This window comes from Saccoglossus kowalevskii, chromosome 2 (assembly GCF_978046115.1).
Source record: "Saccoglossus kowalevskii chromosome 2, keSacKowa6.1, whole genome shotgun sequence".
NCBI lineage: Eukaryota > Metazoa > Hemichordata > Enteropneusta > Harrimaniidae > Saccoglossus > Saccoglossus kowalevskii.
In genome coordinates this window covers 4,620,101-4,639,096 of record NC_140642.1, presented here as the reverse complement: position 1 = coordinate 4,639,096, position 18,996 = coordinate 4,620,101, and the positions used below count along the sequence as shown (strand labels likewise).

General features: G+C 35.2%; 1 protein-coding gene across 1 annotated transcript in view; it reads right to left on the bottom strand.

The window, feature by feature from the left end:
- Positions 1-1,338: 1,338 nt before the first annotated feature.
- LOC100375735 (leucine-rich repeat-containing protein 57-like) overlaps positions 1,339-18,996 on the bottom strand; it is a 23,694-nt gene continuing 6,036 nt past the window's right edge. The window contains exons 4-5 of the mRNA XM_002739103.4: positions 9,865-10,050; positions 1,339-2,162 (exon numbers count right to left, since the gene is read on the bottom strand). Of these exons, the coding sequence (XP_002739149.1) occupies positions 2,121-2,162; positions 9,865-10,050 (228 nt within the window). The 3' untranslated portion in view covers positions 1,339-2,120. The remainder of the gene's footprint in view (positions 2,163-9,864; positions 10,051-18,996) is intronic.

The window sequence follows — 18,996 nt, the reverse complement described above, 5'->3', positions numbered from 1 at the left end:
TCCGTAGTTACAATAAAGACGTGCTGTAACCTCAGGTGGATACTTTATTATAGCTATGTATGCCAGACAGTGAGACAAGAGGTGATGACTCATCAAGCAGAATATCTTCAGACAGACTTTGAATAAATAATATGCATCTAAAACAGTCTAGTTTTCTGTAAAATGTGAAGCTGTAAAATTTATCAGTTTTTGGTTCTTTACTGTGTGATATATTTGTCGACACCGAGATGCAGGTTTTTAATTAAAAAAAACACATTTTTATACTGTGAACATTTTGAAGCTTTCAAAAAAATTGCTAAAAAGAGAAATTTTATATTATTTGTTTTATGATATGGTATTAAGTTCAATTACTTAAGAATTCACCCATCTAAACATATAACAATTGATGGTCGATAAGTTTTGATGTAACACAATTGTAACAATTCAGCTATCAGTTTTCATTTGTAAGGTTATTTGTACAGATACATGCAAATCATAGGACACAATTCTAATGAGTTTAATGGCTAGATAAACAAGCAATTCTTGCAGTACCGTAAAATCTGTATTAGAAGCCACATCCCTTATAGAAGCAGCACCCATTCTTTTTGAACAATTGAGACCAAAAAATTCACAATTTCTCATATGTGTAGATGCTCTAATAGAAGCCGCACTCCTCTGTTGCATTGTACCATTTTAATAGAACCTGCTTCTTTTAATACAGATTTTACAGTAATAGTTATTACAATGCTCTAAGCATTTTACGCAGTTGTAATTTTCACTGTATAAAAAAAGATATGGTCTTACTGTAAAATATAAATCTGCCTCCACATGTTAATTACTTAAACTAACTTGTAAGTTAAAAGACAAATGACATCAAATCAGAAACAAATTGGAAGTACCAACATGTGGGCAGACACTCACAAGCACCGCCCGCCCACAAAGTTTCTCATTCGTTATATTTGTATATATATATTGTTATCCAAACCATGTTACCTCAAAAAAATGTTTTGTTTTCATCCACAAATTTTGAATTAGGTGCATCTGTAATACATAATGCATAAAATTAAAACGAATGTTTCTCAAAGTGTTTAAATTCACTGAGAAACCTGGGTACCTCACTGAAAATATTTTGCAAAAAAATATCACTTTTTATGTGATACAGCCATTTTCTGATATCTCCACAGTACCAAATTCCATATATGATTGATTGATGGATACAGGTTGACCTTTGACTTCACAAGCTAGATATTTGCTCTATTATTAGTGCATCTCTAATAGAAGTACATACAAATTCGATGTATATTGTATAATTAAAATAATACTTAGTTTGTCCATAGAAAAGATTCTTTAATCATGCACTTACTAATACTAATACAATTTATTTGCTGTTGAAATTATGCAGAAGATTTGTACAATACAATGTGATGATGCACAAACACGGAACTACAAAATTTAAAGACAGAAACAAATATTGATCGCACTGAAAAACACTAAAAGGTGGATGTAGAAGGATGAATACGACCTTTATAATATAAAGACAAGCAGCCTATCGGCTGAGATAGCTCCGCTGTTAGCAATGCACGTGTCAATTAAAGAACAGAAGATATCATTAGAAAATGAACAAATCTGAGAGAGGCCTATTTGACAAGAATTTCTTTTTACTAAAAATGACAAAAATATGCATCAAAAATAAAGAATTAAAGATATCATCACGAATGAACAAATCTGAGAGAGCTCCATATGAGGTGCCCATATATGTGATATCAAAACATTCTGACTTTTCAACAAGAAGTCAAAAATATTCCTTTTTACCAAAAATAGGCATTAAATTTAGAGAATCATCGCAAATTGAACAAATCTAAGAGAGGTCTGCCCACGGTACATATACATCAAGAATCAAAGCAATAAGAATTGTAGTTTTCAAGAATACTAGTAAGTCGAAAAAGTAAAAAGTTCACATAGACGACGATCACTCATATGATAAACTCCACTCGACAAAGTCGTCAGTGGAGCTAAAAACTCATTTGTGGGTTTTAATAAATATGACTACAGGCTAACTCATTGGATCCTCTGATCCCTATATATATAACAACATACAGTTCACAAAATCACTTCACCGCCTGCCGACTCCATGTATATCTTCACTGGAACTTCTTCTTTGTAGCAGTGTACCGTTCCATATACTGAAAAATAAATAACATTTGAAAACAAAATTATGTATATTAACCTTTGAATACCAGAACAGAAAGCACTGATTATATAATTCTGCTAATTAAATTTGTTTGTGCCAGGCGACAGTTCTGGACATTTTTTATGTCACTGTTTTCTCTCCTGCCATGTCAATGAATATTATAATAATAATAATAACAAGCCATGCATGGCACAGTCCCCGTTAGTTATCGAATTTAAGATATATAGTTTTGTTTATAGTAATATAGCTGGAACATAAACATGTCATGAATATGATTATGATGACTGTTTAAAATTAAAATGATTGACATTTGTATCTGATCGTCAAACAAGTATTGAGAGATATTGCTTTGGAACAGCATTAACTAAAACAAAAATCAGCCATTTTGAATACATGTATAATGAATATTTAAAATTTAAACATAATCAGTCAAAGCAAGTCAGAGATATGGCACTAGAACCACATTCATTAAAACAAAAAGGTCAGCAGTCGGCCATTTTGAATCTTATCTGAAAAACAAGTCATTGTCAATGACACGTCCCCGTTCCGTTCATATTTGAGTGACATATACATTCAAAGCAGATCATGACGGCCATTTTCGGCCTTAAAGCGGCCGCCATTTGACTATCGTTAATGAGATCATGAAACAAATGCACATACATATTTGTGACATGATGTACCTTGTGTGTGTGAAGTTTGAACTCGATCAATCCAGGCATGTCTCAGATACGGATCCAGAACTGAATTCTTTAAAACAAAATGGCCGCCAGTCGGCCATTTCGAACTTGATCCGAAAAAAAAATGACGCGCATCAAGGTCCTATTATGTTTAATGTATGTACCAAATTTTAACAAAATCCGTCCATGCATAACTGAGATTTGGGTTCGGAATGGTGAAAATGTGCGATTTCAATGCATTTTCGGCCTTAAAGCGGCAACCATTTGGTTATTGTTAATGAGATCATGAAACAAATGCACATACATATTTGTGACATGATGTACCTTGTGTGTGTGAAGTTTGAACTCGATCAATCCAGGTATGTCTCAGATTGGGATCCAGAACTGAATTCTTTAAAAAAAAAATGGCCGCCAGTCGGCCATTTCAAACCCCATCCAAAAAAACAATGACGTGCATCAAGGTCCTATTATGTTTAATGTATGTACCAAATTTGAACAAAATCTGTCCATGCATAACTGAGATCCGGGTCCGGAATAGTGAAAATGTGCGATTTTGATGCATTTTCGGCCTTAAAATGGTTGCTATTCGGCTATCGTTAATCAGATCATGAAAAAAATGCATGTGCATATGTCCCATATAATGTGTGATGTATGAGTGAAGTTTGAACTTAATCTATGCATGTTCGAAATACAGGTGATCACGGACGCACAGACGCACGGATGCACGGACGCACACAGGGCAAAACATAAGTCCCCGTTTTCGGACTACGTCCGAACGGGGACTAACAAAATGATGTGCATCAAGGTCCTATAATGTCCAATGTATATACCAAGTTTGAACAAAATCCATCTGTAAACAGCCGAGAAATGCTTGATTTTGATGATTTTTTAGTACAAAAATGGCCACCATTCGGGCCATCTTGAATCAGATCGTGAATGTGCATATGCATAATATCATGTATGTGTGAAGTTTGATTGTGATTGGTTCAGGCATTTTTTAAGATACAGGTCCAAATGCTTGCACGCACACATGCACGGAAGAACTGACGCACGGACACACGGAGGTCAAAACATGAGCCCTTGTTTTCGAACTGTTGTTCCAACATAGAATAGAGATTGACATGTAAAAATGCAATGTTTTAAACTATTATTAAAATTGTCATTACCGGTATTCATCAAAAATCAAGGTCTCTTGTTCTAGGCATACAAGAACAAGGAACTGAAGAAACTTTCTTATCCAAACAACTGATGTCCATGAAAATCAATCAATCTTACCACCCTTGATTCAAAAATAACATTTCTTTTATATATTAGAATAAAGTATACAATAACAAGCAGACTCTCATCTGAGATGGCTCAACAAGAAGTCGAAAATTTACCAAAAATATACAAAATATTCACCAAAATAAGAGAATTAAAGATATCATCATGAAATGAATAAATCTAAGTGAGGTATCCAAGCAATCAGGCTAATATTTTTCAAGAAGAAGTTGACACAGACAATGGAAGATGGACAACCAATCATATGATAAGCTTCGCTCAAATCTATATAATTTTGAAGTACAAATTAAATGTATCGTCTACATTACTTGGTACAACTTTGAAAACAGAATCAATCATTACATGTTTTAGAATCATTAGAAACACAGATAAGAAATGCCACATTTACTACATTAGAAGCAAATCTCCAAATCATTGAAATATGTCTTATTTTGACTATAAACTCGCTCTGTCATTTACATTTAAGCATTAGTGTTTCTAATAGGGCAACTATAAAATTCAAATACATGGCTGCAAGCAGTGATCTCATTGGTTTACAGTGGCTATGCTAGAAATAAATCTATCATGAATAGATATTGATATTTTGGAGATGTATCTTGTCTGACAACTTCATTACTGTAATGGTTGTATGTCCCTATCTGCAACAATACTTGAGATATTACAGTGATGCTTAAAAAATAAGGTAACATAACCATATATGGTCATCTGTGTGTTTCAACCGAAAACTAATCAGGTCTGGACATTGTCGAAGAACTTCTATATACCAAGTCTCCTTGAAATGTGATAATTAGTTCTTGAGATGTCAGTGAATTATTATGCAAATTAGGTAATTAATATGTATGGCATTCCAATCCAAACCTTATCAGGTTGGTCATTGTTTAAAAGCATCTGTGTATTAAGTTTCATTGAAATCAGTTGAGTGGTTCTTGAGATGTCTATGGAGAAGCTGAAAATTAGCTATTAAATTATTATTTTAATTAATATGCATGAGAATCAATTAGCATTTCCATGAAGAAAAGGCGAAATGGCTGCCAGTCGACCATATTGGATCGCATAGTGTGCATCTGCAACCCAATACAAGTTTGACAATGGTATTGTTGGTGCATGTTGAAAAATTACAATTAATTACAATGCCTATTTCAGCAGTAGGACCATTTGAACAGTAAGACAGCAATATGAAGCATTGTGCATTCAGTAGAAATCATGATGCATTACATTGTCTGCAACTCAAAATACCACACCACAGTCATGCTGGTACAGCATAGTTGGCCACACTGATTGAGTTGGGGTCACTAACTGTTGATATAGTGTTTTCTACATTAATATTTGTTAGCAATTTTGTTTTATTTTTTATGTCTGTATTCCTCATGCATACAAAATCAGTGCTGTTTGACAATTGTACGGTGATACCATTTGTAATTTTTATTAAATGTGCCAAAATAAAGTAGTGTCTAGACATAACACACACTGACTCAAAGAAAGTCAGATACAATGTAGCCAGTGATTACTATAAACATTGTTGACTAGGTTACTTCAAATGTAAGAAGTCACACTGGCAATGTCTGGTGTTGATAAACAAGCACCATGCATTTGAAGACAGATCTTAATTGATACAATATTATACTGGCTGTATCTTCATAAGGCATACATGAGTGGAGGCACACCCTCCACACACAGAAGTATGGTTTGTCCAGAAAAATGGTTATTATGACTAGTTTCATAAAACAAAAAAAACCTGTTGCCCGTTGAGAATCTAGATAATAAATAACAAATAAAAATTCAATTCAAGAATGGATAACATTGTGCTTGCTGCCTGATATGATCTTTTAATTTTCATGTTTTCATTAATATTACTGTAACAGCAAAAATTCCAAAATTTTTCCCTTCTAGAAATTTGACTAAATAATTATTTGGAAAGAAAAATACCAGCCAGTTTATTGCGGAAAAAGTATTTGTCAATTTTGTTTGGCTGAAAAAATAATCTATACTACATAATAACAAATGATGATGTCAAAATAGCTCCCCTGTCTCACAAAAAACTTTAAGCAAAGTCATTAACAAGCAGCCTGTCGGCTGAGATAGCTCCGCTGTTAGCAATGCACATTACAACAAGCAGCCTGTCGGCTGAGATAGCTCCGCTGTTAGCAATGCACATTACAACAAGCAGCCTGTCGGCTGAGATAGCTCCGCTGTTAGCAATGCACATTTCAATTAAAGAACTGAAGACATCATTAGACAAGCAGCCTGTCGGCTGAGATAGCTCCGCTGTTAGCAATGCACATTTCGATTAAAGAACTGAACACATCATTAGACAAGCAGCCTCTCGGCTGAGATAGCTCAGCTGTTAGCAATGCACATTTCAATTGAAGAACTGACAAGCAGCCTCTCGGCTGAGATAGCTCCGCTGTTAGCAATGCACATTTCAATTAAAGAACAGAAGATATCATTAGAAAATGAACAATAAGTATAGTATCAAAGCAATGGGACTTGCTGTTTTCAACAAGAATTCAAAAATATCATTTTTCACCATAAATGATTGTGGTTTTTAACAAGAAGAAAATATCACTTTTTACCAAAAATGACAAAAATATTCACCAAAATTAGGGAATTAAAGATATCAGTACAAAATGAACAAATTTGAGAGTGGTCCACATGTAGTACCTACCGGTATAAATGTAATATCAAAGCAATTGGACTTGTCGTTTTTAACAAGAAGTCGAAAATATCACTTTTTACCAAAAATGACAAAAATATTCACCAAAATTAGAGAATTAAAGATATCATTACAAAATGAACAAATCTGAGAGAGTTCCACATGTAGTACCTATATATGTAATATCAAATCAATTGGACTTGCGGTTTTTAACAAGAAGTCGAAAATATCACTTTTTACCAAAAATGACAAAAATATTCACCACAATTAGAGAATTAAAGATATCATTACAAAATGAACAAATCTGAGAGAGTTCCACATGTAGTACCTATATATGTAATATCAAATCAATTGGACTTGCAGTTTTTTAAAAGAAGTTGAAAATATCACTTTTTACCAAAAATGACAAAAATATTCACCAAAATTAGAGAATTAAAGATATCATTACAAAATGAACAAATCTGAGAGAGATCCACATGTAGTACCTATATATGTAATATCAAAGTAATTGGACTTGCGGTTTTTAACGAGAAGTCGAAAATATCACTTTTTACCAAAAATGACAAAAATATTCATCAAAATTAGAGAATTGAAGATATCATCACGAAATGAACAAACTTGAGAGAGGTCCACATGTAGTACCAATATATATAATATCAAAGCAATTGGACTTGCGGTTTTTAACAAGAAGTCGAAAATATCACTTTTTACCAAAAATTACAAAAATATTCACGAAAATTAGAGAATTGAAGATATCATCACGAAATGAACAAATCTGAGAGAGGTCCACATGTAGTACCTATATATGTAGTATGAAAGCAATTGGACTTGCGGTTTTTAACAAGAAGTCGAAAATATCACTTTTTACCAAAAATGACAAAAATATTCACCAAAATTAGAGAATTAAAGATATCATTACAAAATGAACAAATCTGAGAGAGGTCCACATGTAGTACCTATATATGTAATATCAAAGCATTTGGACTTGCGGTTTTTAACAAGAAGTCGAAAATATCACTTTTTACCAAAAATGACAAAAATATTCACCAAAATTAGAGAATTGAAGATATCAACATGAAATGAACAAACCTAAGAGAGGTCTACCCAAGGTACATATACACCAAGTATCAAAGCATTCAGGCTTGTAGTTTTCAAGAAGAAGTCGAAAATGTAAAACATTGACACGGACGACGGACACCGGACGACGGACAATCACTCATATGATAAGCTCCGCTCGACAAAGTCGACAGCTGAGCTAAAAATATGATCAATGTCCACCCACGGAATCTACATATCAAAGTCATTGGGCTGGTAGTTTTCAAGAAGAAGTCAAACAAGATATTGTTAATGGCAACGTATATATAAATTTCCAAGTATGAAAAAGATCTGATAAAAACTGTTAACCACAAAAGTTTGCTCAAGAGAGGACAATAATAACACTGAGCACAGACATTTTCCTGTTATATACCTTTCCCTTCACCTAATTATGAGTGGGCAAGGTAAAAATTATCACTTAAATCAATCAATCAAAGCAATGAACCAAAATGGCATCACTATCTATGATCTTCACACAAAATTTCAATGAAATCAGTCAAGGCTAGTCTGAAAACGATTAGTGACTCATTCAAATGATGGCCCTGAGACAAAAATGGCCACAAGTGTACTATAAAATTTGATTGGATTAAAAAAACAAACATGGAAGTGATTATGTTTTAAATGTCTTTGTACAAACTTTGAAGAGCATCTAAAGTCAATATAAGAATTGTCTGAGAAATGACATTGGATGGATAGACGAATGATAGGTGCTGATATGAGGGGCACATACCATTATCACAGTCAGGGTTTTGGAATAGATAACATGTGATTATTAAGATTTGCTTATTTCTGTCTGGACAGATCCTACCCCCCCCCCCAAATTTATTGTGTGTAAATAAATTTCTAATATAATAGGAGCTTATACCGTATACCGTATTCAAACAAAATACGAAGTGGTAAATCTGAACAGATTGTGATCAGCTAAAACTTGAGATTTTCAGATACATGTGATATGTTTAGTGACAGAGAAAATAAGCCATAATTGCAGTAGATAAAGATACATCAATAGAATTAGATTTCATTCTAGATGGAAGATATAATATAAATAGATATCAATATGTATGTGGGGAATACTGAGGACATTTATTACAGGTTACTGTGCACTGTATATATCCCAGTGAATACATTATGACTGACATTTAAAATCACTGGCATGCAAATTAAGTACTGTCTAGACATTTCATTATCAGATAAAATATACAGGTTGCATATGTATTGAAGTATTTTATTTAACCTAGTTTTGCATTTTCATCTTGAACATTAGTCATTCCATGTTTACGACCGTAATTTTAATAGCTCAATTTACTAAGCAGTTGTGATTACTATTTCCCTTGGGGGAACTCGAGAGAAATCGGCCAGCTTTTATCAAGGAGAACAAAGTCAATTAAATACTCATTTGATGGATAGTATAACAATACTGAAGTTAAAATTACCCAGTTTATGGCTTTCCCACAGTGTAATATTCTGCCTTGACTTTTATTATAGAATCCCAGTTTATATGCGATCCTGGTAGTTGACTCGTACAACGGAAGCATATTCTCAGTTTATTGATATGAATTTTAATATTAATTACGTGTTTGTTTGAGTGCTGTAGTGGATGAAGGTGATAAGATAGACCAACTGAATTCAAAGTAATTATTAAAACAATTAACACAATACAAGTTTTTTACATTTAAAAAAACAGCTGCAATCTAACAAACAACAACAAAATGGACACTAGTCGGCCATCAATCAATCATATATTATTGAAACAAGTTGGCAGACATACATGTCATATCATCTTCTAGGTTTCAGCGCATTATACATGAATGGGAAACAGTACATAGTTTAACACTTTTAAATTATGCTGTCTTTGAATGAAATTGTCTATGAAAAATGTAATTTTATGCAAATCAGTCACCATTCTTACGTAATCAACGCTATACCTGGTTAAAAATGAGCTAAATAATAACAGAGGTGATTGATACACAACTGAGACAAGGGCTTACCTTGTCATAGGCATCCAGATCATGCAGTTGTTTCATTTCAAACAGATTTCCATCGACAGAAAGTAGAGATACTTGTGAGTCAGTCAATAGTTTGTGTGGAATTGAATCCAATTGAAGACAGTTTTCTTCCATTCTTAAAACTTTTAAGCGAGGACAACTGGCAATAGCTTCTGGTACTGTTGATATCTGGAGAAAAATATGAAAAATTGTTGTCACCAACTTTCAAGATTATATCTGCTTTATTTGTTATCCAATTATAATTCTTCCAGGAGAGATAAATTTTTGTGAATTATGAGTCAGTGAAATTTCGTAGTGGATCTATGACACGGATAGTTAATGACTTTCACAGAATTTTGTTTTCATTAAAGCCATAAAATCATCAATTAGCAAAAATTCCTAGTAGAAAAAAAAAAAAAGAATAAGAATTATGCAAATAATTCTGCATAATCTCCCTGTGTAACAGATCTCAATAAATTTTAATAATTTATAAAAATTACAAAATATTCAGTTGGAGCTTGAACAGCCATAATTATGTGGCCACATTGTATTTTTGAACATACAGATCTTAAAATAGTAGGTGACTGAACACTGATGTGTATATATTTTACAGAGGGGATATGCTTTGAATATCAAATTTCATTTTATTATAATTGACAGAATACAAAATTTGGAATCATTGGTAGTACCACAGTCCCTCTATCACCTGTCTAGAAATGGCTAGCGTTCTTTCAAAAATATCATACATTTTTGGATAAGTAGGCACATACATTTGTTGCATGTTTAAATTCAAGAAGCTATTTTAGAGCTATATATATAATCACCCAAATCCAGTGTTTCTGCTATTTTGGAACTGGAATGCAGTCTTGGATGGACAGATATCATTCAAATTTTGTACATGCATTGGAGATAATAGGACCTCAATGTACGTCATTTGGTTTTACAGACTTTGCTTAAACTTGGTGCCTACATAATGGTGGCCACTTTGTTTGAACTAATACTAATCTCTGACATGACGTACAGGTACCGTATGTACACATGCACTCTTGAGCTTATACTGAGAACAGGTGGAGACTGTGTCATGACTTGTTATTTGAGGGAAGCTTTCACTATGAAAAACGATATCAAGAATTTATGGTCAATATGAGCTTTGTGATGACAATATGAGCTTTGTGATGACAATATGAGCTTTGTGATGACAATATGAGCTTTGTGGTGGCAATATGAGCTTTGTGGTGGCAATATGAGCTTTGTGGTGGCAATATGAGCTTTGTGGTAGCAATATGAGCTTTGTGATAGCAATATGAGCTTTGTGATGACAATATGAGCTTTGTGATGACAATATGAGCTTTGTGATGACAATATGAGCTTTGTGATGACAATATGAGCTTTGTGATGTCAATATGAGCTTTGTGATGGCAATATGAGCTTTGTGATGGCAATATGAGCTTTGTGATGACAATATGAGCTTTGTGATGACAATATGAGCTTTGTGGTGGCAATATGAGCTTTGTGATGTCAATATGAGCTTTGTGATGGCAATATGAGCTTTGTGGTGGCAATATGAGCTTTGTGATAGCAGTATGAGCTTTGTGATGCCAATATGAGCTTTGTGATGCCAATATGAGCTTTGTGATGCCAATATGAGCTTTGTGATGCCAATATGAGCTTTGTGATGCCAATATGTGCTTTGTGATGTCAATACGAGCTTTGTGGTGTCAATATGAGCTTTGTGATAGCAATCTGAGTTTTGTGATGCCAAAATGTGCTTTGTGATGTCAATATGAGCTTTGTGGTGGCAATATGAGCTTTGTGGTGTCAATATGAGCTTTGTGGTGGCAATATGAGCTTTGTGATGGCAATATGAGCTTTGTGATGGCACTATGTGCTTTGTGATGGCACTATGAGCTTTGTGATGGCAATATGAGCTTTGTGATGGCAATATGAGCTTTGTGATGGCAATATGAGCTTTGTGATGGCAATATGAGCTTTGTGATGTCAATATGAGCTTTATGATGGCAATATGAGCTTTGTGATGGCAATATGAGCTTTGTGATGTCAATATGAGCTTTGTGATGTCAATATGAGCTTTGTGATGTCAATATGTGCTTTGTGATGTCATTATGAGGTTTGTGATGCCAATATGAGCTTTGTGATGGCAGTATGAGCTTTGTGATGGCAATATGAGCTTTGTGATGGCAATATGAGCTTTGTGATGGCAATATGAGCTTTGTGATGGCAATATGAGCTTTGTGATGTCAATATGAGCTTTGTGATGTCAATATGTGCTTTGTGATGTCATTATGAGGTTTGTGATGGCAATATGAGCTTTGTGATGTCAATATGAGCTTTGGGATGTCAATATGACCTTTGTGATACCAATACTAGCTTTGTGATACCAATACTAGCTTTGTGATACCAATACTAGCTTTGTGGTGCCAATATGAGCTTTGCAAAGCCAATATGAGCTTTGCGAAGCCAATATGAGCTTTGTGAAGCCAATATGAGCTTTGTGATGGCAATATGAGCTTTGTGATGGCAATATGTGCTTTGTGATGGCAATATGTGCTTTGTGATGGCAATATGAGATTTGTGATGGCAATATGAGCTTTGTGATGTCATTATGAGCTTTGTGATGTCAATATGAGCTTTGTGATGTCAATATGTGCTTTGTGATGTTATTATAAGGTTTGTGATGCCAACATGAGCTTTGAGATGGCAATATGAGCTTTGTTATAGCAATATGAGCTTTGTGGTGCCAATATGAGCTTTGTGGAGCCAATATAAGCTTTGTGATGCCAATATGAGCTGTGTGAAGCCAATATGAGCTTTGTGCTGCCAATATGAGCTTTGCAAAGCCAATATGAGCTTTGTGATGCCAATATGAGCTTTGTGATGCCAATATGAGCTGTGTGAAGTCAATATTAGCTTTGTGAAGCCAATATGAGCTTTATGATGCCAATATGAGCTTTGTGAAGCCAATATGAGCTTTGTGAAGCCAACATGAGCTTTGTGAAGCCAACATGAGCTTTGTGAAGCCAACATGAGCTTTGTGATGGCAATATGAGATTTGTGATGGCAATATGAGCTTTGTGATGTCAATACGAGCTTTGTGATGTCAATATGTGCTTTGTGATGTTATTATGAGGTTTGTGATGCCAACATGAGCTTTGAGATGGCAATATGAGCTTTGTTATAGCAATATGAGCTTTGTGGTGCCAATATGAGCTTTGTGGAGCCAATATAAGCTTTGTGATGCCAATATGAGCTTTGTGATGCCAATATGAGCTTTGTGATGCCAATATGAGCTGTGTGAAGTCAATATTAGCTTTGTGAAGCCAATATGAGCTTTATGATGCCAATATGAGCTTTGTGAAGCCAATATGAGCTTTGTGAAGCCAACATGAGCTTTGTGAAGCCAACATGAGCTTTGTGAAGCCAACATGAGCTTTGTGAAGCCAACATGAGCTTTGTGAAGCCAACATGAGCTTTGTGAAGCCAATATGAGCTTTATGATGCCAGTATGAGCTTTGTGAAGCCAATATGAGCTTTATGATGCCAATATGAGCTTTATGATGCCAATATGAGCTTTGTGAAGCCAATATGAGCTTTATGATGGCAATATGAGCTTTGTGATAGCAATATGAGCTTTATGGTGCCAATATGAGCTTTGTGAAGCCAATATGAGCTTTGTGAAGCCAATATGAGCTTTATGATGCCAATATGTGCTTTATGATGCCAATATGAGCTTTGTGAAGCCAATACGAGCTTTGTGAAGCCAATATGAGCTTTATGATGCCAATATGAGCTTTGTGAAGCCAATATGAGCTTTGTGATGTCAATATGAGCTTTGTGAAGCCAATATGAGCTTTGTGATGGCAATATGAGCTTTGTGATGCCAATATGAGCTTTGTGATGACAATATGAGCTTTGTGATGCCAATATGAGCTTTGTGATGACAATATGAGCTTTGTGATGCCAATGTGAGCTTTGTGATGTCAATATGAGCTTTGTGATGTCAATACGAGCTTTGTGGTGTCAATATGAGCTTTGTGATAGCAATCTGAGTTTTGTGATGCCAAAATGTGCTTTGTGATGTCAATATGAGCTTTGTGGTGTCAATATGAGCTTTGTGGTGGCAATATGAGCTTTGTGATGTCAATATGAGCTTTGTGATGTCAATATGAGCTTTGTGGTGGCAATATGAGCTTTGTGATTGCAATATGAGCTTTGTGATGGCAATATGAGCTTTGTGATGTCAATATGAGCTTTGTGGTGGCAATATGAGCTTTGTGGTGGCAATATGAGCTTTGTGATGGCAATATGAGCTTTGTGATGGCACTATGTGCTTTGTGATGGCACTATGTGCTTTGTGATGTCACTATGAGCTTTGTGATGGCAATATGAGCTTTGTGATGGCAATATGAGCTTTGTGATGGCAATATGAGCTTTGTGATGGCAATATGAGCTTTGTGGTGTCATTATAAGCTTTGTGATGTCAATATGAGCTTCGTGATGTCAATATGTGCTTTGTGATTTCATTATGAGGTCTGTGATGCCAATATGAGCTTTGTGATGTCAATATGAGCTTTGTGATAGCAATATGAGCTTTGTGGTGGCAATATGAGCTTTGTGATGTCAATATGAGCTTTGTGATGTCAATATGAGCTTTGTGAAGCCAATATGAGCTTTGTGATGTCAATATGAGCTTTGTGATGTCAATATGAGCTTTGTGGTGGCAATATGAGCTTTGTGATGTCAATATGAGCTTTGTGATGTCAATATGAGCTTTGTGGTGGCAATATGAGCTTTGTGATGGCAATATGAGCTTTGTGATGGCAATATGAGCTTTGTGATGTCAATATGAGCTTTGTGGTGGCAATATGAGCTTTGTGATGGCAATATGAGCTTTGTGATGGCAATATGAGCTTTGTGATGGCACTATGTGCTTTGTGATGTCACTATGAGCTTTGTGATGTCACTATGAGCTTTGTGATGGCAATATGAGCTTTGTGATGGCAATATGAGCTTTGTGATGGCAATATGAGCTTTGTGATGTCATTATAAGCTTTGTGATGTCAATATGAGCTTTGTGATGTCAATATGTGCTTTGTGATTTCATTATGAGGTCTGTGATAGCAATATGAGCTTGGTGATGTCATTATGAGCTTTGTGATACCAATACTAGCTTTGTGGTGCCAATATGAGCTTTGCGAAGCCAATATGAGCTTTGCGAAGCCAATATGAGCTTTGTGATGGCAATATGAGCTTTATGATGCCAATATGAGCTTTGTGATGCCAATATGAGCTTTATGATGCCAATATGAGCTTTGTGAAGCCAATATGAGCTTTATGATGCCAATATGAGCTTTGTGAAGCCAATATGAGCTTTATGATGCCAATATGAGCTTTGTGATGCCAATATGAGCTTTGTGAAGCCAATATGAGCTTTGTGAAGCCAATATGAGCTTTATCATGCCAGTATGAGCTTTGTGAAGCCAATATGAGCTTTATCATGCCAATATGAGCTTTATGATGCCAATATGAGCTTTGTGAAGCCAATATGAGCTTTGTGAAGCCAATATGAGCTTTATGATGCCAATATGAGCTTTGTGAAGCCAATACGAGCTTTATGATGCCAATATGAGCTTTGTGAAGCCAATATGAGCTTTATGATGCCAATATGAGCTTTGTGAAGCCAATATGAGCTTTATGAAGCCAATATGAGCTTTGTGATGCCAATATGAGCTTTGTGAAGCCAATATGAGCTTTATGATGCCAATATGAGCTTTGTGAAGCCAATATGAGCTTTGTGAAGCCAATATGAGCTTTGTGAAGCCAATATGAGCTTTATGATGCCAATATGGAATTGGTGGCAATGTGACCTAGATGCCAAAATGGCCTTGTGCCAATAAAACTTTTGTGATGCCAACATGCCCAATATTAACTAGGCGATGCCAATATGGCATGGGTGGCAATGTGAACTTGATGCCAATATTACCTTTGTGATGCCAATATGACTTAGTGCCAATAAAACTTTTGTGATGCCAACATGGCCTTAATGGCAATATTAACTAGGCGATGCCAATATGGCATTGGTGGCAATGTGAACTTGATGCCAATATGACCTTTGTGATGCCTGTATGGCCTTTGTGATGCCAATATGGCCTTAGAGCCAATGAAACTTTTGTGATGTCAACATGGCCTTGATGCCAATTAACTAGGCGATGCCAATATGGCATTGCTGGCAATGTGAACTTGATGCCTTGTGACCTTTGTGATGCCAATAGAACTTTTGTGATGCCAATATCGCCTTAGTGCCAATAGAACTTTTGTGATCCCAACATGGCCTTGATGGCAATAATATCTTGGTAATGCCACCAACATGAACTGTGTTATGTCAACATGGCCTCAATGTCAATATTAACTTGGTGGCGTCAATATGGCATTGTTGGCAATGTGACTTTGATGGCCTTGTGCTGATAAGATCATTGTGGTCTTGCGCCAATATGACATTGGTGTCAACATGACATTTTTTGTGCCAATATGAGCTTTATGATGCCATTATTACCTTGTGCCAATATGACCTTGATGACCTTGTGCCAATATGACCTTGGTGTCAATGTGGCCTGGTGCCAATACAACCTTTGTGGTGCCAATACAACCTTTGTGATGCCATTATGTTATTTGTGATGCCAATATATTTGTGATGCCAAATTAACATGGGATAAAATGCGAGAAAGTACATGCTACATGCATATAACATCACCTAGAAAACTGGAAAATTAAAGGTCAAGCAATAAATCACTTCTCTCTAACGTGCTATAGCACATAGCAACCTGTTTACTGCATGATTCGGTTAAAAAAATACAAATAAATGTCAAAGAATTGTAGCTCGTAATTTTCTTCATACTTGCAAGCAGAGCTAAAACCTGCAACTCGCAAATCTACCAAGCAAATTGTCGTGCCTAATTTATTGCAAGAAAGAATAATGAACACAGTTGACAAGTTTTCTAATCCGGTTGATCAACTAGGAATACATTTGAGTGAAATTGGATCTCTGGGAAAAAACTTGTGACAGTAGTCACACTGTTGGTAAAGTTATGGGAAGGTATGTATGGTGATTTTAACATACTGGCCTGTAGCCATAATAGAACACTGTATATAGCTCTTTCATGACAAAAACAACTCTGATAAGACATAAAAGCCAAGTTCATCAGAAAAACTGAGAAAATATAATTTCAATCATATTATACATATAATATATACTGTCTTAAACTATGCACTATGTCAAGCTAAGAACAAATCATTGAGCTGACATTGTGTAATGTTAGTATTACATGCCCCATCGGCTGATACACACAAAGTTTACTTCCCAAAACAATCACACACATTATGAGTTAACAAACCTGCATAGTAGCGGTCAGTACATGCTTCAGTAGACCGTAAAATACCCTGGATGTCTATTACTTTGAACCATGTATCAAACTTGCATAGAAAAGAAGTCATGTGATAAACCCTAGAAAACTATACTATACGCGCAATTAGACTTAAATAAACACACCAGTTATGACTTCTTACTAAATACCAAGATAATAAGCCATATCTCAATCATATTCTGGGGTTTATTTACTACATTGCAATACAAAAATATACTGATTGATACTAAAGTGAGTGTACAAATATGCCACAAAATCATTGTATGACAAAATGTAAGGCCACAAAATCCCAGCAAAGTGGAACATGTTATTAGAAGCATGCTGTTGTCTGTACCATTTCTTTGTAAACATACAGAATACAATGATGTAAGTGGATGTGTTTCTAATAGAGCAAATATGAATAAATATACATGTAGAGAGGTTTTCTCCTGACAAATTAAAAATCTCAAGGTTTATGCTACTTGTCCTTTTTTGTTCCGACACACGAGCAATGTATGAACAATGAGGACAGGAAGTAATCATAACTCCAGTTGGTACTGAGTCTCTGAAGAGACCAGTATAAGACACAACAGCTAGTTGTGCAAACGGAACTAGGTCTTTATAGCTAGCAGCTCGCTGTTACAAATAAAAAGAATATTAACTACTCTATCACTAAACTTGAGGCAATTAAAACACAATGAAATAAAGCCACATCCTGTCCTATATTATTGAATATATGTGCAGAAGCTCAATCTTCAATAACCACTCATTCATGTCTTGATGGAATTTTAAACTACCTTGTCAACTTTATTTCAATTCAGGCAGTACGGTGCAATCTTTCCCACAAGTTAACAGCGTGAATGGTACACATCTACATGTGCAATAATACATGACATGCCCACTGCAAACTGAAAACACACACTGTATTGTTTACACTCATACCTAGTATATTTATTTTCACCTCTGCCCTTCAGACGGTTGGTTCAGTGTTTAACACTTTGACATTATAACAAACACTAGCTTCATTCTGTTTCTTGTTAGCGAGTACTAATTCATCTTCATGGCACTTAAACAGGGACTCTAGCAATAAACATCCTAAACCGATTTAATTCATGAGCTACATTTAGAAACATTGTTACAAGACTGTTCACTTTACATGGGAAAATATGGAATGAAGCGTCGAAGAATATTTCAAGATATGGGATATAAAGCTGACAGGTGGGGGAAGCTTAGGAAATGAATTAATGGTCAACTATTAATTCACTAAAAGGAATTCAAGCAGAGAGCAAAATTCCTTGTTGACTAAATAACATGTGTGTGGTCCTACATGCATGGACTACAATTTAAAACAATACTATTATTATATTATGTGTACGTGGTATCACACAATGAGGGGTGGCGAAAGAAATGCTGACTGCATGGGTGGGCTGGTATAGAAAACGCCCTGACTGTATTGAATCTTTCAGAAGCCGGCATGACTGGAGCATGTTGCTTTTGTTCATCAATACACATGTATCGATGCTAAAGGTATGCAAAGTTTTTCAGAATTATGTTTCTTTAACCATGTGAATTGACTATGAAGAAAAACGTGACTGCATGCTGTGACATATTAATTATACAATTCATACAAACATACAATTATAAGCAGCCTCTCAACTGAGATAACTCCACTGTTAGCAATGCGCATTCCAATTAAAGGATTGAAGATATCATCATA